The sequence below is a fragment of the Callithrix jacchus genome, chromosome 6 (assembly GCF_049354715.1).
Source record: "Callithrix jacchus isolate 240 chromosome 6, calJac240_pri, whole genome shotgun sequence".
Classification (NCBI taxonomy): domain Eukaryota; kingdom Metazoa; phylum Chordata; class Mammalia; order Primates; family Cebidae; genus Callithrix; species Callithrix jacchus.
Window position 1 is genome coordinate 155,262,886 of NC_133507.1, and position 24,937 is coordinate 155,287,822.

The 24,937-nt window shown below is 41.3% G+C and overlaps 1 protein-coding gene across 1 annotated transcript in view; it reads left to right on the top strand.

The window, feature by feature from the left end:
- TRPM8 (transient receptor potential cation channel subfamily M member 8) overlaps positions 1-10,470 on the top strand; it is a 98,196-nt gene extending 87,726 nt beyond the window's left edge. The window contains exons 23-26 of the mRNA XM_002749913.8: positions 116-215; positions 1,641-1,674; positions 6,505-6,597; positions 9,217-10,470. Of these exons, the coding sequence (XP_002749959.1) occupies positions 116-215; positions 1,641-1,674; positions 6,505-6,555 (185 nt within the window). The 3' untranslated portion in view covers positions 6,556-6,597; positions 9,217-10,470. The remainder of the gene's footprint in view (positions 1-115; positions 216-1,640; positions 1,675-6,504; positions 6,598-9,216) is intronic.
- The last annotated feature ends 14,467 nt before the right edge of the window (positions 10,471-24,937 follow it).

Consider the following 24,937-nt stretch of genomic DNA (forward strand, 5'->3'; position numbering starts at 1 on the left):
CAGGACGAATCACATTCTGAGTTCCAGAGTCTCACAAAATGCCTAGAGGATCCTAATTTAGGAAGCAAGGGGAAAATGAAACAATTTGAATGTTTTCTTTTTCTCATTATTCAAGGTTTCAAAAATGAGGACAACGAGACTCTGGCGTGGGAGGGTGTCATGAAGGAAAATTACCTTGTCAAGATCAACACGAAAGCCAACGACACTTCAGAGGAGTATGTCAGACACCCCTGGCTGCTTTGCAAGGGTCCCTTTGTAGGCATAAGCCCAAGGAACGTAGGCAGCTTATTTGAGCAAACTCAGTAAAGAGCATTTTCAACAAAGAGCAATACCACCACAAAGATATTACCCAGGCAATTAAAAATGACAAACACATTAGTGTGTGCCAGCCTTTGGAGAAGGGAAAAAAGGCCACCCACCTACTATCCCAATTGTCCTTGAAGGCCCTGGGGAGAAAGAGGTATTTGGAGCCTGCGGTGCAGGGCTGTGGAAATAGGTGATGAGAGCGTGGGTGCCCTGCTGCAGCTGCAGAGGTGGGCTCTGGTAAGACTCCCAGGTCATGGGCCATTGGCGTTATCTTGCAAGTGCCACACACCTATTTGCCTTTGTGGTGAAGAAGTACAGAGATCAGAAGATAGATAAAACCATCTTGTTGCTCTGTTACAGGCTGCCCCTAAGAAAATCCTGAACTCATTTACGAATCTCATGAAGCTGTTATAAAAATCCTTGTGACTAATAAATACATTTATTATACATCTTATAGAAATAGATAAGTCATAGCTAAGTCTGTAGGTGGCTCACAAGTAATGTGAAGTCTATAGACGGTGCTCTTGTGTGAAGGTTGACGTTCTTCACTGACAGCTGTCACGCTTCCTGAGAGTTCAAAACACACCTCAGGTTTTCTCTAACAAAATATAAGTATGGAAAAGCACAACTAGTACCTTTGCTGGGTTCAATAGAGTTATTGAAAGAAGCATGGGATGCTCATTCTCTTTTTTTTTTTTTTTGAGACGGAGTTTCGCTCTTGTTACCCAGGCTGGAGTGCAATGGCGCGATCTCGGCTCACTGCAACCTCCGCCTCCTGGGATCAGGCAATTCTCCTGCCTCAGCCTCCTGAGTAGCTGGGATTACAGGCACGCGCCACCATGCCCAGCTAATTTTTTTGTATTTTTAGTAGAGACGGGGTTTCACCATGTTGACCAGGATGGTCTCGATCTCTTGACCTTGATCCACCCGCCTCGGCCTCCCAAAGTGCTGGGATTACAGGTGTGAGCCACCGCGCCCGGCCACTAATTCTCTTTTAACAACAGAGGTGGTGCCTTAAGCTCTCCTCTGTCCCTAGACTCTGAGATCTTGGTTTTGCAAGGGAAAGACAGCCCTTACAAGTCATTTTTCATCACCCCATCAACAGAGATAGCATTTATGTGCTGGGCTTCTAACTGTGATGTGAGAGGGTTCTGCTTTGTTTGGGTCGTAGGAAGAAAATCAGAAAGAAAGGTAAACGCAGCTGAGCTTTGATTTAGCTGAGAGCGAAAATGACTTGCCTTCTGTACTCTAAAAGACTGCAAAATGGAACCTAATAGCCCTCTCTCAATCTCTTTTTCTCTTGTTTTCTTTCTTTTCCTTTAACTTCCTTGCAGAATGAGGCATCGGTTTAGACAACTGGATACAAAGGTATGGTTCTGTTCATAGTTTGGATTTCTTTTTTGGTCACTAATATTTTTGAGCTTTCAGCTAGAGGCCAGTAGTTATGGTCAGAAAATAAAAGAAGTTACATTCAACTTTCTTAATTCACTGTCTAAGAGCTGGGTGCTGGAATGGAATTGCTTCTCATGCTCTAAGCATCTCCCAGGGAATAGTCTTGAAGTCCCACTTCCATGATGTCTAAAATCTTTTCTGTCTTGTCTGAGTCAGACCCTCTTCTCTTTGTTTCAGCTGCGGAGGGAACATAAAGAAGGCTCAAAGGAGCTTGCTGGGAGCCTGTGTGCCTGGATGCTAGTCTTTGCTGCCACTCAGATTTGTTGCCTGTTTTATTCGGAGGGCATTGCAAATGTGTGAGTAGGCATATGAACACCAGGCATAGACAGAGTGTCTGCCCTCACTCTGAGCTGGGTAGCTGAAATTATAATCAGGTTCAAATCACAATCGGAAATCACATTCCATTCACAAATGCTAGATTCCTGCCAGGCTCTGGAGAGGAGATGATATTTGGTATCCTACCACATTATTTTGAGAATGGCATCCTGGATGATGACATTCATAGACCTCCCAGTATCGTGGCTATTTGGTGGGTAGACAAGATCTCATCTGGTTCAGCAAAATCACCCAGTACCTTGTCCACGGTAGAGCCTTAATAAACGTTTATTGAATGAATAAATGAATGAAAGGAGTCCTTAGCTGAGCTCCCATATGAGAATTTGTCTCTTTACAGTTTCTTGTTTATTTATTTATGGGTTATTTACCCCCAACATGTAAAAAAAAATTAGGCAGTAGTGGCAGCTGTGAAGGCTGTAAGTCTAGAGAACCCTGGATTGTTCTAAGCAGCTGAAATGAGGGGCAGCATGAACGCCGAGTGGGAAGAAGAGGGGGGTCTGCCTGGGAACTTGCTTGCCTCTTTATAAAGTTGAGTTTTATTCCCATGCAAAGAAAGGTTTGGGGAGTTTTAAAACCCAAGAGGAACCTATCTGGAATCTTCCTTTCCAAGTGCTCCCTGAGTGACCCGAATGGTCATGGAGGAGAGGCTCCAGCAATCTGGTTGAGAAGTTAGTTGTGCTAAGAACTCTTTGAGGTGGTGTGTTTGTAGAGAAAATAGTCTATTTTAGTGTGTTTTGTTGTTTTGTTTTTTTATTGTGAGTTTATTTGGGGTGACTTTGGAGGGAGCCAATGCAAAGCCATCTCAGGGTTTAGGCCAAAGCCTCCCCAAGCCACACCTTGGTCCTGACCCTGCTGTGGGACAGGCAGAGAGTGGACAGAGGAGGGCAGCAACAGTGGATGCAGGTAGAGATGGACAGAGTGGGAGCCTTGGCTCTAGCCTGGGCCCTAGGTCAGAGGAGAAGCAGTAGAATTGTGGATACGGGACCAGCCAACCTGACTCCCAGGGTCCAGGATGCTCGCCAGCCTCAACCTCCACTGAGCAGCACAGAGCCTCGGCCGTCACGCAGGAGGGCCCATCGCCTCGCTCCCCTTCTCCCATTCTTCCTGCCCTCTGTCTCTCTCTCTCTCTTTAATTCCCTCCTCTGTCCTCTTACCCCCACTCTGAACAACAAAAAAAACCCTCCTTTTTACTCACATAGAATTTTAGGGATCATCGTCTGTTTCTCAAGAAAGCTTCTGGAGTCTTCTACATTTATTTTTTAACAGCTTTATTAAGATATGTCAATGGACATATAAAATTATATATATTTAACATGTATAATTTGATGTTTTGATGCCTGTATACATTGCAAAATGATCACTACAACCCAGCCCAGCTAATTAACATCTTATCGCTTCTTCACATTTCCCATCTGTGAGTGTTGTATGTATGTGTGAGGGAATGAGATGAACTTAAAATGTCTCCTCCTGGCAAATTTCATGGGAACAATACAGTACTGTTACTCTTGTCACCAGGCTGTACAGTCATCTCTAGACTTTATTTATCTTGCATAACAGGAACTTTCTGCCCTTTGACCAACGCCACCTTATGTGCCCCTTCTTAGCCCCTGGCAACCATCATGCTACTTTCCGCCTCGATGGGTGTGACTCTTACATTTCACATGTAAGTGAGATCACGCAGTATTTCTCTTTCTGTGTCTGGTTTATTTTGTTTAGTATAATGTCCTCCAGTTCTACTTATGCTGTGGAAAATGGCAGGATTTCTTTCCTTATTTTAAGTCTGGAGAATATTCCGTTATAGGTGTGGACCACATTTTCTTCATCCATCGATATCCTGATGGACATTAGGTAGTTTCCGTATTTTGGCTAATGTGACTCACGCTGCAGTTAATGTGAGAGTGCAGGTATCTCTTTGTGATCCTGATTTCAATTCCTTTGGATGTAAACCCAGAGGTGGGATTGCTGTATCATATGATAATTGTACTTTTCTTAGGAACTCCTATACTGTTTTCCATATAGCTATGTCAACTTACCTTCCCACCAACAGTGTGCAAAAGTTCTTCTTTTCCTGCCTCCTTGCCAACACTTATCATTTGCCTTTTTGATAATAACTATCATAACAGGTGTGAGGTGCTGTCTCACTGTGGTTTTGATTTGCATTTCCCTGATGATTAAGTGTTAAGTACCTTTTTATATACCTGTCTGACATTTGAATTTCTTCTTTTGAGAAATGTCTATTTAAGTTTTCGTGCACTTTAATCTAAACTGCTTAAATTGAACAAAGATAGCTCTTTGTTAATGTATAGAAATGCCATCGATGTTTGTATTTTGACTTTGTATCCCGCAAGTTTACTGAATTTGTTAGTTTTAACAGTGTGTTTGTCTCTCTCTCTCTGTGTATTTGTGTGTGTGTGGCTTTAGGATTTTCTACGTATAAGATTATGCTATTTGCAAACAGAGATCATTTTACTTTTTTCTTTTTGATTAAATGCCTTTTCTTTTCTTTTTTTCTTGTCTGATTTCTCTGGCTAGAACTTCTCGTGCTATGTAAAATAGCAGTGGGAAGAATGGGCATCCTTGCCTTGTTCTAGATCCTAGAGAAAAAGCTTTCAGCTTTACCCCGTTAAATACGATGTTAGTTGGGGATTTTGTGGTAAGTTCTTTCTATACCTATTTTGTTGAGGGCCTTTTTTTTTTTTTAATTATTAAAAGACCTTGAATTTTGTCAACTGCTTTTCCTGCATCTATTGAGATGATCATGTGTTTTTTTCTTTCATTCTGTTAATGCAATGTATCCCACTGATTAATCTTCATGTGTTGAACCACCCTTGCATCCCAGTGATAAATACCACTGGGTGGTGGTGTCTCCACGGATTCTTTTAATATGCTCTGAAATTGTTTGCTAGAATTTATTGAGATTTGTGTATCTACGTTCCTCAGGAACATTGGCCTATAGTTTTCTTTTTGTGCGTTATCTTTTTCTGGCTTTGGTAAAAGAATAATGCTGGCCTCATACAATGAGTTTGTACGTGTTCCCTTTTCTATTTTCCGGAAGAGTGTAAGGTTTGGTATTTGTTCTTCTTTGGCTGTCTGGTAGAATTTACCAGTAATCCACCTGGTCCTGGGCTTCTCTTTGTTGAAAGCTTTCTGACTGCTGATTTTCTTTTCTTCATTTGTTGTTTGTCTGTTCAGGCTTTGTATTTTATCTTGACTCAGGTTCTTTTAAGTTGTACATTTCTGGGATATTTTCATTTCTTCTAGGTTATCCAATTTCTTTGCATATAATTGTTCATACCAGCCCCTTACTATCCTTTTCATTTCTATGCCCTCTGTTGTAAGGTTGTCTTTCTCGTTTCTGATTGTATTTATTTGTGTTTTCTTCCTTTTCTTAAAAGGTTTGTTGATTTTGTTTCTTTTCAAAACGCCAACTCTTACTTTCAACGATTTCTTCCCCATTGTTTTTCGATTCTCTCTCTTTTTTAAAATGTATTTTGCTTTTGAAGTCTTATGCTCTACTTTAAACAGCTTACTAAAGTCATTTTACTATTAACAAATACAAGGTTCTCTCAAAAACTCCCATGGGGAATAAAAACATTCTCCATCTCACTACCAGAAAACAAAGTTATTCACAATTTACCTTAAGTCTGTAACAATGGATCTTACTGTGCCTTATTTATTTTAGGAAGCCATCAGCAGCTATAGTTTCATTTTGCTCTTTTATTTTAAAAAAGTTAAAAGAAAAAGGTTACTACTGGAGTTAAGCTCAACTTAAATTCAGGTTTTTTTCCTTGAGTGAGTGATGCAGCAAATTAGAAACCAAACTGTACAGAAATTGCTTTTGTCAAATGTACTAATATGACATGCAATTTAAAATGAGCTTCATGTGTCTTACGTAATAAATTTGTGAAATGTGCATGGATCAAGAATAATTTCATTTTATCTTTTACTTAAATTATGTGCTGTTTCTGTGTGTGTAGGGATATCTTTTAATTTCAAAAATTTCATTTATTAATATCACATTATTTTTATTAGTATTATACTTTTACCAAAGCAAAACTTAATTAGTATCTTGTAATTTTATTAACATGTTACACAGAACATTTTTAATTTTACATATTACTTGTTTGTATTATTGCAATCTATTATCTCCATTTGGGAGCCACTAATGGTTTGCATTTGAGTAAAGATAATATTAATTGGGTTACTAATTGCTCGTGATACGATTTCAGAAAGTAAACATTGCTCGGGATCTGGAATATCACATGCCACTCTCATTCTGCCTCATTTCAGATGTGCCACACTTGTTTAGTAGACATGTCTGCTTCTTAGAAAAGGCACAGAGCAATAATTTAAAAATGAAAGTTGGAAAATGTATCTTAAGACCAGTTCTATCTTTTTTCTCTTTCCAAGCTTAATGATCTCAAGAGTCTGCTGAAAGAGATTGCTAATAAAATCAAATAAAACTGTATGAACTCTAATGGAGAAAAATCTAATTATAGCAAGGTGAGTCATTCTAATGGCTTTTTACTTTGCTCTGAAAATGTGCATGTTTTAAGACTAATTTAAAATCATGATTTTTCTCTGGGTTATTTTATTTCCATATATTACCAAATTTGAAAATAATGTATTGTGAAAAAAAAAAGCAATACAGAATTAGAGAAAGAAACAAGTAGAAGTTCCTCCTCACTTTACTCCCGACACCAGGGGTTAGCATTGCTAGAGGCAGGGTATAAGTATCCTGTCCTGTAGGACCTTTTAAAACACTTGCAGTCTATGAAGCTATTTTGACATAAATTGAAACAAGGTCACACTGTTCCAAGATCTGCTATTTTTTAATCTTCCTTAATTCTGTATCATGGATGCATTTATAGATCAGCACCCAAAAACGTCTTATTCTCATAATATTATATTTATTACTACGGATATACAAATATGTTAATCGTCTTTTTACTAACAAAAAATGTTTTGGTGAGGCATTTCAGGTTTTTAACAGCAGCTCTTTTGCACAGTAAAAGTGTAATTCAGTTAACTAGCAAAATGTAACCCAAGGCTTTGTTCCCTGGCCTTACCATTTGCTTTTATTATGTTTTCTCATTACTTGCCCAAATCTTCAAACCAAATGTTAAAAATGTTTTTAGGGACATGCCAAGTTAGGAAAAAGCAGCCATAGGCATCCCATTGGATTCGACTTTTTTTTTTTTTTTTTTTGAGAAAGCAAATTGCAAGGAATGGAAACACAATGAAGAATTCTCTCCTTTCTCTTTTCTCTCTTCCCTTCCTTCCGTCAGTATTTATTGAGTACCTGCTCCGTGCTCAGAACTGTGCTGGCCCTGGCACTGACCTTATCCACTGACCACTGTGTATGCATTAAGTACTTAAGCTGCAGAATTGCTTTTCATGGGGTGATTGTGCTGGAGGGGAAATCATGTTGCATCAGGTTTCTTTCAGTCTTGCTGGTCTCAGAGTTCATTTCCTTGGTTTCTGACAGTTATAGCTCATATTAAAAAGCACTGTACTTTAGAGGGCTCTGTTAAAGACTGATGCACATTCAATGTCATCTGAAAGGGAGGTACAGCTTCCTGCTGTTCTCAAGGAAATAAGCCTTCTATATTAAAGAACTTACTTCAACTCTTTCGTAATAGTGTTTAATGAAAACACTATTAAACCTTATAATAAATTACGATTTAGATTTTGAAACACATGCCATTTTGTTTAATTTATCAGCTGAAATATAGAAAAAAAACTAACCGGGAACAGATAAAACAACTAAAATGGTACAAATCTAAAAGTGATTAAGAGCTGTAATAATCAGAAAAGAGTCAGATTCAAATGTGGACATCCCCCTCTTACATCTCCAGTCTTCTCGCCTTCATTCTTTCTCAGGTGTGCTGACTGTGAATAAAATGGGCAGACAGAGAGATTTTCTATCAACTTGCCCTTTGTTTAACCTTAAACTTTCATTAACATATTGAGAAGTAAGTAATTGATGAATGAAAAGGAACGAAGAGAAGTACGTGTGTGTGTGCGCGCGTGCGCGCACACGCGCACGTTTGGGTATAGATATTTGCATCTACAAAGAAAAAAGAGAAGCAAAAGAGCCCATGAGAAAACAGTTGCCCCCAGAATTCAGAACCACTGGTAGCCTTAGAGACTACAAATTTGGCATTTCCAATTTTTCGTATGCTTTTTACTTCTAGATATAAGATCTTTTTTTGAAAGTTGTGTTTGTTATATCTTTAAGAACGTCACTGAAAAGATAACTTAATAGACAGCCAGCTAGGTATACTCTGTCTGTGCCTTCTTAGGCTTCTTTCTCTAGAGGGGTGAGGATAATCTTTCCCTGGGGTAGTGGCCAGGGAAGAGAGTGTCAGCCTCTTGTGGGAGTGAGCTGGCAACCATTGAGGTCGGCAGGGAGCTGATCCTGGGAGCAAGTCTTCACCGATTCTCCATCTCCATCTCCATCCCTGAATCAACCTTTGATCCAGGAACCTGGGATGAAATAAACAGATAATCATCTATTTTTTTCCTTCTCCTACACCAAAATTGAAAGGTAATAAGAATCCAGGGTAAGAGCAAGCCATATGTTTTCTCCTATCTTTATACTTAAGGATTGGGCATCCTCCCTGAGGACGATGGGAATAGACCTTACCTTAAGGAAGGTCCCTGAAATTTGTTCATTTCCTGCATAATAATCCATTGATTCTGCATTTGCTGCCCTTATGTTCTAGTTCATTAAAAGAACGTAGGTTGTTTTTGGGGAATCATAAACCCACATTTTTATAAGTTACTTTGGTTTTTAATTCTTTTTTTTTAAAATTTATGCGGAAACCACCAAGGAAATAAAATGCTCAGAAACGGTCTGGGTTTTAACCTAGACTAAATGAGTTGAGCCTTGATCATTCAATCTTAGTCATGCATCTCACACTGGCAAACTGGTCAGAACACACATCTTTAAGAGAAAAAACATTCTCAGAGCTGCTTCTGTACCAAAAGAAAAAATACTCTCAACTTTGGTGGTATAGTTGGACTTATTCCCAGTATATTTTGAAGCAAACCATATCCTGCCTGAGAATGGAAGTGGGAAATCTATTCTTAAATAGTGTTCTTTCTTTGTTTTCACAGATCATATTAAAGAATGCTGATGAATAATTTTGCTATCGACTACTAAATGAGAAATTTTCAGGTCCCTGGGTACATGGTGGATGATTTTTAATCACCCTAGTGTGCTGAAACCTTGAGAATAAAGTGTGTGATCTGTTTCACATGTGAAGACGGATATAAAGGAAGAACATTTCCTTCATGCGTTTCTGCAGAATGGTGCCTGTTTCTCTCTGTGTCTCAATGCCTGGGACTGGAGGTTGATAGCTTAAGTCTGTTCTTGCCGCCTCCTTTTTCCTTCAGTCTTATTTTTGATGAACGCATATTATAAGAGAACATCTCCCTGTGAATAAGAACCTGGTCACGCTTCACTCCTGAATTGTTTTGTTTATTTCCATTTGATTCTCTGCTTTTCCCTTTTTTTGTATTATGTGACTAGTTAGTTGGCATATTGTTAAAAGTCTCCAAAATTAGGCCAGATTCTAAAACATGCTGTAGCAAGAGGACACTACTCTCTTCAGGAGAAGTGTTTTCATTTCTCAGGATGCTTCTTACCTGTCAGAGGAGATGACAAGGCAGTCTCCTGCTCTCTTGGACTCACCAGGCTCCTACTGAAGAACCATCTCCATTCCTAAATATGTAAAAAGTCTCCCAAAATGCAACCTTAAAAGACACTACCGACTTAGTTCTCGTTGGATACTCCCCTTTCTCCTCTTGTTTATTATTTTTTCCATTAAAAAAATAGCTGCGATTATAGGAAATTTAGACCACTTAGAGATGTAGAAAGAATATAAATTGTCTCCCACTTCCTGAAGGTAATCACTGCTAACAATTTCTGGATGTTTTTTCAAGTCTATGTTTTTCTATGCATGTGTCAATTCTCTTTTAAAATTTTACAGAATGTCATCATACCACATATATGCTTTTATGTAAGCCTTTTCACTTAATATTTTATCAAAGATGTTTTTAGTATATTCATAGCCTCCTTAAACTTATGTCGATAATTGCATAATATGTAACCTCCAGTGATTTCCATAATTTTGCTCATTGAAGGGCTGTTTCCAACTGATCATTGGGATGAGCATCTTTGTGCATGAATCTTTTTGCTGTATTTGGGAAAATTTTCCCAGGTTAGATTCCAAGAAATATCTATTTATTATTAAACCATTTATAAGGTTTTCTTTCATAAATGTATAGCAAATAGAAATCATTAACGTTAGCATAAGATATGAGATACATGAAGCTAAACTATTAAAATAAAAGATTATATTTAACCCTTAGTTTAAGAAGAAGTCAATATACTTATTCAACTATTATGGATGGTGGGCAGATCACTTGAGGTCAGGAGTTCGAGACCAGCCTGGCCAACATGGCGAAACCACATCTCTACTACAAAAAATAGCTGGGTGGTCATGGTGCACTCCTGCAATCCCAGCTACTCAGAAGGCTGAGGCACAAGAATCGCTTGACCCCGGGAGGCAGAGGTTGCAGTGAACCGAGATTGCACCACTGCACTCCAGCCTGGGGGGCAGAATGAGACTCCGACTAAAAATAAATAAGTAAATAAATATTATGGGTGGTGAAGGCAACAGTATAGAATTGGAGGGATATCTTACTGAACACTCAGTTCCAGCTTTCTCTGGAAGTGGTGGCATTTGAGCAGGATGCATGTATGCAAGGCAATTTAAATGCCCATAATTAGTTTTTAGCTTTGAATATACTATCAGCTCAGTGACTGAAGGAGGAAATTTTAGAGGGAAGCTACTAAAAGATCTAATTAGAAAAACTATAAAAGCATTAACTTAAAAAAATTGATTTTCCTTTTGTCTGTGCAGTAGTGAAAATGGGTACAACATTCACAATGTTTACAGGGCATTAACCCAAATAAAGATGCCTTTTTACCTAAGCTCCAATAATGACCTAAAGGGAACTTTTTCATCAGGCCAAACAATTCATGGTTCCAGATGCTGACAGTGGATGGGCAAAATTTACATGACAAAAATCATCAATGAATGAAATATGCAAAATTTCTCTATTAGTGAGAGAATGCCACTTTCACTTCACCATGGCAACTAAAATGTCTGCCTTTTCTGAAACCAGAAGAGGGTAATGTCATCTCCGTACTGCCTGGAACAAAGAAAGTCTTTGGCTGTACATAAGACTGTGCGGGAACAACAGCTTCAGCCTCTTACTCTCAATTCAAGTAGGAAATTTGAATAAAACCAGTAAATTGAATTTAAAACTTCCCAGAAGACATATTTAGCATAACCTATTTGATGATCCCCTTTGAATGAATTTGTCCTTAAATTCGTATTTCCATTGACTGTTTCTGTTAGCTTGGGAAAGAGGCCTGTGAGCACACTGGCATCAGCTGCAGAAGAAATCCTCCCATTGGCTCTAAAGACAGCAAACCCGCTGTAGAGAGGGAACCGTTAAGAGTTTTCAACCCGGTTCATCCGGTGGCAGTTTTTGCAGGTTTCCCTGAGAATTTTGCTTATGAAAACTCATATTTTTAGTGTCGTTCACAGTAATGTATTGAACATACGTGTAATCAAGGGTGCTGCGTCCATGTGTATGGCGCTGAATGCCTGGGGGACTTGTGCACAACAGAATCCCGCAGCTTGGTTTAGTAAGTGTGCCCATGAAATAAATAATGGAAGAATTGTCGTGTTGCTTTTGTCGTTCTACTGAGAGTGAAAACATAAAATTCCTTAATTCGGTTGGATTCACTTCTGCAGGGATTTGGTTCCCAGGGTTACATGAGCTGACTTCTCTAAGCAGATGACTAGCTCATTCTGATTAATGCAAGCAGATGAATTCCCCCTCTGGTTCTGTGGCCCACTTTTTGGTCTAACCCCAGTCAGGCACCCATCTGCCTTGGGGGCAGATTCATTGACTCAGAGCCACCCCAATGTGTCATGGGTCTTTATTGAGACCTCACGTGGATTCACAAACAGGAGCTCCTGTTCTTTCTTGGGACCAACATGGATGTTGATTATCCACAAACCACTTGACGACGGAGCTTCGGGCCCAGCAAACGACATGATTTCCTTGTCGCAGGCATTGTCTCCAGAGTATTCCTGGGTCCTCCTGCTCCAAACACACATTAGTTCCAGGAAGAATCTGGGAGATGCCTCTTTTCCATGCCGCTGCTTCTTGGTCCACCTGGGGACTGAAGTGTGTTGTTGTCATGGATACAGTAGCTGGCTGCAGCCTCAGTCTCAAAATAAAAGGCTCGGAAGTCAGGGTTGAGCTGGTGCTGGATATGGGAAGCACACATCCCACCGCCTTTCCCAACCCCAACCCTGTATGAGTGAGTGAGCCTTTATTCCCCTGCAGATAGAAATCTTTGTGGGAAAAGTGACAGTGGCTGCTGGTCTGCCTCATTTGTTTATCAGACCCCAACAGACATCTCTGAACCACAATTCATTTAGTAGGAGTCAGTTGGGGTTTGGGGGACGGCATGTATTTTAAAAATCAGTTTTCCCCTGCAGATGTCTTGTCTGACAGAAAGAAATTCCCCTCCTTCCTTTATATGTGTAACATGTTGTCACTAAATGTTGACTTTGGGCCCTTCTTTGGTGATAAGAATGGTTCAAAATAAATGAAAGGGATTGGTGGTCTGTGCCTTCCATCATCTTACAATCTGTTTCAGTAGTTAATTTAAGAAATGAAATGAACACTACATGGCAGAATGCCAAGTGCATGTGTATCTCCTTATTTTGCAGATCCACATGCAGAAAAAGGCGATTCTCCTGTGTGGGGTAGAGGATGAGGGAAATACCTGGGGACACTCATCTTTGCTTATGCAATAAGACGGAGAATGTTGGCTTCTCCCGAATTCCTCCCAAGGAAACCAATCTTGTATTTGTAGAGCAGAAATGCCCCAAGAAACTCCTCAAGGTAGAGGGCAACACACAGGTGGCTGCACGTGATCACTAACTGCTGTGCGTTAGGCAAGGGGGATGCATTGGAAGTTGCTGAGAAAATATTGAGGAGGATTCAGGGAGAATAAGAACAGTGAAAGGGGGCAGGCTAGAAGAATGTGTTAAGGGGAGTGTGTTTTGGGGACCCCTTCCATGGGATGGTACAAGTCTTCAGAAAATAAATACACAAATCCAAGCACTGGAATCATCAGAACACCCGTAACCTTCTAGAACATGGACCATGGTAAGCCCGTGAGCCCTGACAGCCTCCCGTCACGCTAGATTGCAGAAAGATCCTTCAAACACCTTTCCAAGTTCTCACCTCTCCCATTGATTCTCGACACTGCTCTGTGGCTATCTTTCTGAAATGCAGGATGGAGCTGACCATTCCCTGCTCACAAGTCTTCAGAGGCTCTCTAGGTACTAACCCCTGCCAAGCTCCTAATATGGGGCTTGTGGACATCGGCAGCCTGGTCCTTAATGACCTCTGCAGATGCATGGTACAGTCCTCCCTGCCTAGTTCCCAAACTTCAAGGACAGCCATGTGGGCATAGACCTCACGTCAACTGGCCGTGTGGTCCTCCTGTCCTGAACTGAGTGGTGTGTCTCCCTTTGGCCCTTGCCACCACCTACTGCCCAGCACTCTGTGCCAGGGGGAAACCAAACCACTTGTATCGGTCACTCTTCCCCATGGTTTCCCCCTCCTTTGTTTTATTCCTATAGGGATTTTCTAAAAGGAGGCAGTGTAGTTCTCTACTTCAGAACTGTAGGACAAATGTGCGTCATTGTTCAAAAGCTCTGTGACTTTGAAAATGTTACATGAGCTTTCTGTGCCTTGATTTATGCATCTGTAAAATGACCCCCCTTCCTCAGAGGGCTGGAAGGATTCCATGAGATAACTTGAGGAGACCTTAGATCCAGGGTTGGCCCTTTCAAACTTCTCAGTGAATGTTAGCTGTCCCCATCAGCATCATTTTCAGCTGTTCTCTCTGGCTAATGTCTCTTCCACCTGTCTCTCTGGCAAACTCTTATTACCATCAAGGTCCAAATGGGAATCACCTCTTCCTGAAAGCCTGCCTTGATCCTCTGCTCCCAGAGCAACCTCTGGCAGCTTTGTCCTGTGAGGGCTTCCTGACTCTTTCTTCCACTCATGGCATGTGTAGAAAATAGAAGAATCTGTATGACAAGGACTTCTCTTGGTCATAGGCCCCGGCCAGGTCCTACTTAGTGACTCAGTGCCTTGATACCCTTGTAGCCAATTCATGGTCAGACAGTTGTGGTTACCAAATCCCATCATGATCTGTTTACGTGTCTCCCTCCCTTGCTGGACTGGGAAGTTCTTGAGGGAAGAGACTTTGCAATAATTTTGTGTGGCTATAACTGAAATTTCATGTGCTCATTTTGCCTTATTGCTTCTAATGAGTACAAAGGGACAGATAGACAGATAATGCTTCCAAGTGCATGCTGTCTCTGTTATGACTATGGTAACTTCCAATCACTTGACCTTAAATAGCGTAGGCTTTCTGTCCCTGTTTCCCATGCCTTTCACGCTACCTTCAAGCTTCCTACTTTGTCTTTTCCTCTTTGTCTCTTGCTTTTATTTCTGCACTGGCAAACGGCTATAATGTCTGGTTCCTTTCTTTGGAGATTAGTGAAGAATACAAAAGAAACTGCCCTCTGGGTTGACGGCGAGGGCTTTTGCCTTCAACTTCACCTCTCATGTCCTCTGGATAAACCTCCCAAAGGAGGCAAAACTACTGCAAAATGAAAACCCCCCTCTTCCCCATCGAATCTGCTCTGCTGAAGCTGCAGCACTCTCGGACTATTCCAGAAATGGATGTCCTTTCGAGCCCCGCTGTCAGTTTCTTTCAGATGCATAAGGCGATTTATGGATGCTTTATTCTAAGCCATGTGCCTTCAGTGACCCAGAACTGACAAAACTGGAGTTCCTGGACCCCTGCAGGTTTCTCCACAGTCCATTCCCTAACAGCCCCCTCCCCAGGGACAGCCTGAGGACACCAACACCAAGCAGTAGCCCCGACCCCTGCAGAAACTCCCATCCTTCTCCCACCCTCCCCACCGCCCCCCAGTCCCTTCAAAACCCATCAAAGCCCCAGGACTTTGAGCCCTGCTATCCTTCGGAGTGTCAGGAAACCATGAAACTCTTTCTAAGGGAGGGTCATTTCCAGGTCAGGAGAACGATTTTCCTTCCACTGCTAAGAGCTCCCGAATCCTGGATTTAGGTTCCTTTATTATGAGGTTTCCTCTTCTGATCCTTCCATAATTACGTGACACAATTTCTCTCCCTATTAAAAGACAGGAAGATTTCATTTTCAGACTCGAAGAGCATTTGACTTGAATGGAAGCACTTTTGAGTTCAGAGAGGGAAGATAAGTGCATTTTCATTGAGCACCACGGCTCGCTTCTTCATCCGATGTGCTCAGATGAATTCTCCAGTATCTCACATTCTCAAAGGATGTGAAAACCCCACTGATGAGACAGATCATGGAGATTCTCTGGGCTTCAGTTCCCTCATTAGAAAAAGGAATGATTTGAACCAAATAATTATGCAGGCTCTCCCTGCTTTGAAATGTTGACATTTTGTCACTGCCAGAATCAATGGAAGGAGAGCACATGGACTTTGGTCCAAACAAACACCAACAGACCTTCTTGACCATTTGGGTTCTTTGTAAGTGATTTCTGTGAATGTGGCAGAGAGGAAACATGATGAGTAACATCATGTTACCCTTCCCTCTCCTCTCACAGCCTTCTGAAGAGTGGAGTTTCCTGCTTGGTCCACCAGGCTATCTTTGGTTGTGGGAATGAACCTGGTGGTAGAAAAATGAGAGAACAGAAAGGGCCCAGGCAGGCAAGTGGAAAGCAGGATGGGGGCCTACCTGTCTGCATCTGAGAGAATTTATCGAGTGTGGAGAGGAGGAGTAGCAGGACTTTCGGCCCTGCCTTGCTTGTGCGGGTGTGTGCGTGTGTGCACATGTGCTCTGTCTGAAGCTCTCCTTCCACTCACTACAACCTCTGCCTCCCAGACTCAAGCAATTCTCTTGCCTTAGCCTCCCAAGTAGCTGGGACTACAGGTGTACGCCACTGCCGTCAGGCTAATTTTTGTATTTTTAGTAGAGACAGGGTTTCACCATGTTGGCCAGGCTGGTCTTGAACTCCCGACCTCAAATAATCCAGCGGCCTCAGTCGCCCAAAGTTCTGGGATTATGGGCATGAGCTACCCTTTAGTCATGTCCTGCCACTCTTTAATGTTTAATGCTTCTCCCAGACAGAAATCTTGGAGTCATTTTTGGCACCCTCTAACCTTTCTCTTCATATCCTGTTGATTGTATTCTCTAAATATCTCTTAAATCGAATCATTTCCCTCCGTCCCTACTTCTACATCTGTGTCCAGCTCGGGCTGTTATCTTTGCCCGAACCACAGTAACAGAAACACTTCCTTGTTTACCTACTTATTCCTGCCCTCCACTAACTCTTCTCCAACTCTAGGCAAAGTGCTCTCTTCAAAATGAAACTCTGGTCATGTAGTATCTTAAAACCCTTAAACGTTTTCCTCTTGCTCTTGGATTAATGAACAAAATTGTTACTGGAGGCTGCAAGGCTCAAAATGCTCTGGTCCTACTTGCCTTTCTAGGCGTATCTGATACACATTCCCCCTCTCTGATCTCTGACTGTCTCAATTCCTCGAGGACACCATGGAGAGGAAAAGAGATACTGTTAATAATTATTCGAGGACAACAGGCGTAAAATATGACCACGTTGAGCAAACTGTATGATGCCCTCACTCAGAAATGACATTCTCCTTCCTGCTGCAGGCCCTTTTCTTGCTCTATTCCATCTTCCTTGGAATCCCTGGCCTCTCTTCTCTGCCTCATTAATTCTGACTTGCCTTTTGGGTCTCTTCTCAAGATCCACTTTTTCAGGAAAGCCTCTCTTGACTCCCTACCTCAAATGCTCCTGTGGTGCAATTCTGCAACACTTCCTACAGAGCCCCTCCAGAGTGCCATCGACTCCTTTTGAGGTTGCTCGTCACGATGTCACTTCGTGTGCATTTATGAGAGTATTTGATTAATATTTAATCTTCTCCACTAAAGTGTAAGCTCCCTGAAGCCAGGAACCATATGGAGGTTCACTCACTATTGTATCCCCTACATGCAGCTCAGTGCCTGACAGGTAATTACTAAAGATTATTCAATAGGTGAGTCAACGAAGAAATCAGCTCATTATTGGTGGGGCTGGGAGGTGACTGTTCATTTGTTTCTTATGTTTCGACAGATCTTATGAATAGAGATACTGACTACCTGTATTTCTGTCTATTCAAGCATTTTGAGTAATGAACAGCCTTGGAAGATAGAGATAAAGTTGCCCTTCAGAACAGAGGACAGACATCCTAGCTTCCCAATATAATACAGATAATGTCTTTCTCTAAAGGAAAGGGCAGGCGTGCTTCCTGCCCATAATAAATGATTCCATTTCTCTCAGATCAGTGTACTGTTCTGCTGTAAACAAAAGTGACGGCATATGCAGGTGTCATTCGGCTGTTTTCGTGTTGCTCTGTGGGACTTGTAGCTCAAGTAACCAGTGCAAACAATACTGAAACCCTGGCACCTGCTGTAAGTGATAAGCTGTCTTTCGTCTCTAACACGAAAAGACACTTCTTTCAGCACTCATGCTAGTCGCACGATTGATGAAGTCTCAGACCCTTCAAAGTTTTGACACTGATTAATTAATTATAAATGATTCATGCTGTCTATTTCTTAGACTTCAGTATCAAAATGTGTGGAAATAAAACACGTGAATCTCTTGAGTATAAGTCCCTGCTTTTCCTTACGCACAGCCAAACTACATTCCGGAGATCACCCCTACGTAATAATCTGAAATAAGTAAAGGTTTTACTGACCATCTGTCTTATTTACTCACTTTTAATGTTCTGTTTTCCTCCTAATTTTGTCATTTTTTTTTCCTGCTGTGTCCTTAATCTATGTTCTATTTCCTTTCAAATAGTTACATTAATTTCTCCCGGAGTGTAAGTGGAATTTTATAGGGGACTCTTAAGGAGGAAAAGAAATTCAGAGTTTAGTGAAGTATAGTAGAAAAAGCCCCGGATCAGAAATTAGGAGACATAACTTTTAGATACGTACAGGCATAACTAGTTATGTGAAGCTGGGCAGATCACAAAGCTCCAGTTTCCTCATCTGAACCCAGTCATTCCTTTATGCATGTATTTATTCACTCAATGATCATTTATTGAATTATTTGCAGTAATTGACATAACTCCTGCCTTCGAAAAGCCCACAGTCTAATGAGGGAGAAAGACAAACTCAAGATATTAACACGGTGTGAGGAGCATAATAGAGGAAATTCCAGGGAGCTGCTGTAGCACCCATGGGGTTGGAGCAGAGACAGAGAGCATGGGATGAATCTGTACAAGGGAGGTGGAGTCTGAGCTGAATCTGGTAGGACAGATTCAGTAACTCTGCCATGAAGAAGGTGAAGTGGGGGGTTTTAGTCAAAGGGAAGCTAAGACCCCTGCAATGCTTGTTGAACCTTTTCCCTCTTCTCTCTACTTAGGCTTTGCCTTGGCTCCCAATTCCTCCACACCTACAGTGGTGCTCCTAAGGGAGAGTCTTACCACCCCCATGGCCGTGGCAAATGTGCCTAGTGGAAGGCAGCATAACAACCCAGCGGAGAACTCAGGCACCTTTTTCCACCACTAACTCTGCAATCTGGTCACCATGTTCCTGTCTGCAAAAGGGAGTCACATTTGCTTTCTCCTACTGGGTTTTGGTGGGGATGTGAGCTCTCGGCGTAGTTTATAGCACATGAAAACCATCCAAGCGGTTGCGTCGAAACTGGAAAATACTTTGGAAATTATTTATCTCAATTCTTTTTCATCACCCCTAGTTGGCCCAGGGTCTCCATCTGCCTAAGGGTGTGAGAACGGAGCAGAGATTAGAAGTATCTCAGAGTCACACAGGGAGGCCAAGGTAATTTTCAGTTTCTAATGTGCAAAATAGGATTAGGCAGCAGGAGGTTGGCTGTGAAATGCAGAATGAGGTGAAATTACAAGTTTTTTATTTCCCTATCTTGAGTATTCTCCCACCAACACCTTCATGACAGTCTTCAGAAGAAAGATACAGGCAATTGAGTGCATCTGATGAGAAGAAACAAGGCAGTCATCATTATTTACATCTAAGTGAGACAAATAAAAAGAGTTTAATGATTTCAGTCACTAAGTACTAGGTGCCTTGGTCAGAAGCCTGCAAGAAGATAGAGGTTTTGGACCCCAAGACGTGCCCTTCTCACCATATTTTTCAATAGCACATATTTGGAAAATGACTGTTCTAAAAATGTATCTATCTTACCAGGTTGGAAATAACTTCATACTTCTTAGTAATTTTGGAGAGGTACAAAGCAATCCCAAGAATTTGAAATCATCACAGAAGCTTTTAGAGAAGTTTTCAGCGTGCCTTCAATGGCTGAGCCCACAAACATGTTCACTGATTTACATTTTAAAAATGAAAATGTGTTGTTTTAAAATATTTGGATTCTGGTCACATAGTAATGCTATTGTGCTTCCAAGCAGTTAGCACAGGATTAGACTTGGTTACTGGAAGTACCCAGATTTGCAAATTATCCTGCAAATGAGAGTTACTCAGTTCTTCAGGTTTTCTGCTTTTAAATGGTGCTAATTTGCTGGTTGTGAAACTGGAAACAGACGCAGGATTTGCTCTAAGTCTGAGTATCTGGAGTTGATTGGCAGGGAAGCTGATAAGGCAACTCACTGCATTCTTCCCTTTTCTTCCTAGATGGATGATATGTATTATTGTGCATTTAAATCCTTGCCCTGCTTCACTCCAGGAGCTGAAGTAAGCACTTAAAAGTCTTTTGCCCGCTTGTGTTTCTTTTCCTATTTCTAAACGATAGTCTTGTACTGCTTTTTAAAGTATTTTTAGTATTTGTGACTTCCTATGGTGAAAGAACGAAGACTGAGTCATTTCATGCCCTGATCCCAACCCCACCTTCATCCTCCCAAGAGAGTTATATTATAGTTATTGTTATTCTTCAGTGTTTGTATTATCATGACTGTAAGTTATCATGACTGTAAGTATTGTTCACAGTAACACCATATTTCCTTTTGTGGTTGTCATTAGTGGTCTGTGACAAGCATTTTGGTCTTAGCCTTTAAGGTACATAGCAGGACTTGCTTTCCTGCTCTCTTTGAATTAGGTAAAGTCATATAACTAAGTCTAGCCAATGAGCTCCAGGCTAGAGCATTTAATTACTGCTGTGACACTTTCCAGCGCTCTCTTTCCATCTGGCACTGCTAACTACCAATATTCAAGAAGAAGTTTATGAGTGATGCTAGCATAATAGCGGATTTGAAGATCCAGACCCCCCTTTTACCCATGTACACACTGATTTAATAATAATGCATGGGGTAATTTCCTTTCTGAGAAACTCAGAAACAGATAAGAAGAAGTTCCCACATCCAAGATGAGCATAAGAACAGCTGCATAAAAGTCAACTGGAAAATTCAAGGCATTTTTTTTTGCCTTGTCCTTCCCTTCAATACAGCACAAAAAATGGGTAAAAACCCCACAACTCCTAGCTTCTTCCTTAGGAGGGAAAGAAATGAAGCATGTGTCTAATGGTCCAACTTTATGAGTGGCTGCCTGAGGGACTGGTTTCTGTCTGCCTGAATATAAGCACTGGCAGAAAGAAGCTCCAGGCTGGTAGGGCCACTGAAAATAAAGGCAACAGTTTGGACTAATACATACTCATTTACCATAGCCTCTCCTCCTCGGCTCAGCATAGAATGAGTGGGTTAAAAACTCTCAAACCATGATTTCTCCCTGGGGAAAGAAATTGTTGGAGCAAGGCATTTGGCAGAGCTGCCTGAAGTGTTGATTTCTGTCTCATCCAATGGAGGGTTCCGATGGGACCTAACATATTCTAGATTCCTGGTGACTACCGAAAAAAATTCAAAAGCTGGGGCACATGCTGCTGCTACAGAGGACACACAGTACAGCAGGTAGACACCAGAGGAAGTAAGAGATTACGAGTGTATGAAAATAGAAACAAGCAATTTTTTCCAATTAGAAATTTACACACACTCACAAAGAGAAAACACATCCATAGAAAAGGTTTGGGAGGCCCCCAGATTTTCTACCTGTGCTGATTGGCGAAGGTCTTTGCCTGTATAAAGCCAGTCTGTGAAGACTGGGAAAGATTCTGTTCTTTCAAATTTGCAGACATCAGCTCCAAGCTACAGAAACAGAAAGAAACTGAAAACCACAACCTAATCAAAGAAACAGAATAAATCTACAGAGACTGACCCTAAATAAGTGAAGGTATACAAAACACCCAACAAATAATTCAAAATAACCATCATGATATATTCAGTGAGCTCAAGAAAATAGTGCCTGAACAAAATTCGAATTTCAACAAATAAATAAAAAATATAAAAAACAAAGAGAAATTCTGGAGTTGAAGAATACCAAGTGAACTAAAAAATTCATTAGAGAAGTTCAACAGACTTTATCAGCAGAAGAATCAGCTAACTCAAAGATAGATCATTTGAAATTGCCCAATCAGAGGAGCAAGAAGAAAAAAGAATACAAAAGCGTAAAGAAAGTCTAAGGGACTTACGGAACACCATCAAGTAAATCAGGCTATGCATTAGGTGAGTCTCAGAAAAGAAGGAAAAATGAGCACAAGGCATATTTAAGAAAATAACGGCAAGAACTTTTCAAAAATTGGGAAGGAAAATGCACATCCAGATTCAAGAAGCCCAATGGTCTCCAAATATGATGAATCAAAAGAAGTCCATATGGAGGAACAGAATAATCAAATGATCAAACATCAGAGAAAAAGAGGGAATTCTGAAGGTATCAAGAGAAAAGCATAAAACTCCAGGAAGGCAGATCCAAGATAGCCAAATAGGAACACCTCTGGAGTGCAGTTCCCAGAGAGACCAATGCAGAGGTTGAGTGATCATGACATTTCCAAATGAGTTATTACTGCCAGGAGCTTCCAGGGCCGAAAAGTACCACAAGTTTCCAGCATGGCGGTTTCAGCCAGTACATCAGGTCTCTGCACAAAAACTCACACAAATCTGGGCAGCCATTTCAACTGGCGCCTGAAATGCCTGGGAGACAGAGCCATCCATTCAACAGAAAAAAAGGGAACTGAAACAGGGAACCAGGCGATCTGGTTTGGCGGGTTCCACCCCCACAAAGGCCAGCAATTTGAAACGCTCTAGATTGAGACTTTCACAGCAAGCACAGCTGTTCCTGGGATGGTCCAGCTTTGTGGGGGGAAGGGCTTCCGCCATTACCGAGGAAGTCCACCACAACCAAGGCAGTCCGCCATTACTGAGGCAGTCCACGATTACGGAGGTAGTCTGCCATTACAATGACAGTCCACTATTACTGAGGCAGACCACCATTACTGAGGCAGTTCTAACTATACCTCTATAAAACTGCAAGGAAGTTCACACAGCAGCTAGGCAGAGCCCATAGCAGCTCAGCAATGCCTCTGCTGGCAGACTGTGATGAGGCTACCTTCTAGCTGGGCAGAGCATCTCTGAAAAAAGGCAGAAGATCATCAGGAACTTATAAATAAAGCACCAACTTCCAGGACAGAGCACTGGGGAAAAAAATGCAGCTTTGAGTTCCACTGCAGCAGACTTAAAAGTACCTGCCCAGCTGCTCTGAATGAAACAACAGAGCTCACAGCTCAGCACTTGAGCTCTTATAAGGGTCAGGCTGTCTCTTCAAGCAGCTCCCTTACCCCCATATATCTAAAGAGACCCTCACATAAAGGAGAGCTCAGGCTGATATCTGGTGGGTATCCATCTGAGATGAAGATAACAGAAGAAGAAACTGGCAGAAACCCTTACTGTTCTGCAGCCAACGCAGGTGATTCCCAGGCAAGCAGGGTCTGGAGTGGACCTCCAGCAGTCCTACAGCACAGGGGCCTGTCAGAAGGAAAACTAAAAAACAGAAAGAAAGAACTTCATCATCAACAAAAAGGACATCTACTCAGAGACCCCATCCAAAAGTCACCAACTACAAAGACCACAGGTAGATAAATCCACAAAGATGGGAAGAAACCAGTGCAAAATAGATAAAAACACCCAAAACCAGAACACCTCTCTTCCTCCAAGGGATCACAACTCCTCACCAGCAAGGGAACAAAGCTGGATGGAGAATGGGTCTGGTGAATTGACAGAAACAGGCTTCAGAAGGTGGGTAATAACAAATTTCTCTGCACTACAAGAACATGTTCTAACCCAATGCAAAGAAATTAAGAACCTTGAAAAAAGGTTTGACTATATGCTAAAGAGAATAAACAGCTTAGAGAAGGATATAAATGACCTGATGGAGCTAAAAAACACAACAGGAGAACTTCGCAAAGCATACACAAGTTTCAGTAGCCAAATCAACCAGGCAGAACAAAGGATATAAGAGATTGAAGATCAACTCAATGAAATAAAACAAGAAGGCAAGATTAGAGAAAGAAGAATGAAAAGAAATGAACAAAGCCTCCAGGAAATATGGGATTATGTGAAAAGACCTAATCTACATTTAAGAGGTGTACCTGAATGTGATGGAGAGAATCAATCCAAGCGGGAGAACACTCTTCAGGATATTATCCAGAACTTCCCCAACCTAGCAAGGCAGGCCAATATTCAAGTACAGGAAATACAGAGAACATCACAAACATATTCCTCAAGAAGAGCAACCCCAAGGCACATAATTTTCAGATTCACTAGGGTTGAAATGAAGGAAAAAATGCTAAGGGCAGCCAGAGAGAAAGGTCAGGTTAACCACAAAGGAAAGCCAATCAGACTCACAGTAGATCTCTTGGCAGAAACCCTACAAGCTAGAAGAGAGTGGGGCAAATATCCAACATCCCTAAAGAAAAGAACTTTCAACCTAGAATTTCATATCCAGCCAAACTAATCTTCAGAAGTGAAGGAGAAATAAAATCCTTTACAAACAAGGAATTGCTGAGAGATTTTGTCACCACCAGGCCCACCTTATAAGAGCTCCTGAAAGAAGCACTAAACATAGAAAGGAACAACCAGTACCAGCCACTCCAAAAACATACCAAATGGTAAAGAGCATTGACACAATGAAGAAACTGTATCTACTGGGCAAAACAGCCAGCTAACATCAAAATGGCAGGATCAAATTCACACATAACAATTAGCCTTAAATACAAGTGAGCAAAATGTCCCAGTCAAAAGACACAGACTGGCAAGTTGGATAAAAAGTCAAACCCCATCAGTGTGCTGTATTCAGGAAACCCATCTCACATGCAAGGACACACACAGGCTCAAAATAAAGGGATGGAGGAAGATTAACCAAGCAAATGGAGAGCAAAAACAAGCAGGAGTTGCAATCCTAGTCTCTCATAAAACAGACTAAACCAACAAAGATCAAAAGAGACAAAGAAGGGCATTACATAATGGTAAAAGGATCAATGCAACAAGAAGAGCTAACAATCCGAAATATATACAGGAGCACCCAACACAGGAGCACCCAGATACATAAAGCAAGTTCCTAATGACCTACAAAGAGACTTAGACTCCCACACAATAATAGTGGGAGACTTTAACACTCCACTGTCAATATTAGACAGATCAACAAGACAGGAAATTAACAAGGATATCCAGGACTTGAAATCTGCTCTGGACCAAGCAAACCTAATAGACATCTAAGTAACTCTCCTCCCCAAATCCACAGGATATACATTCTTCTCAGCACCACATCACACCTCTCTAAAATTGA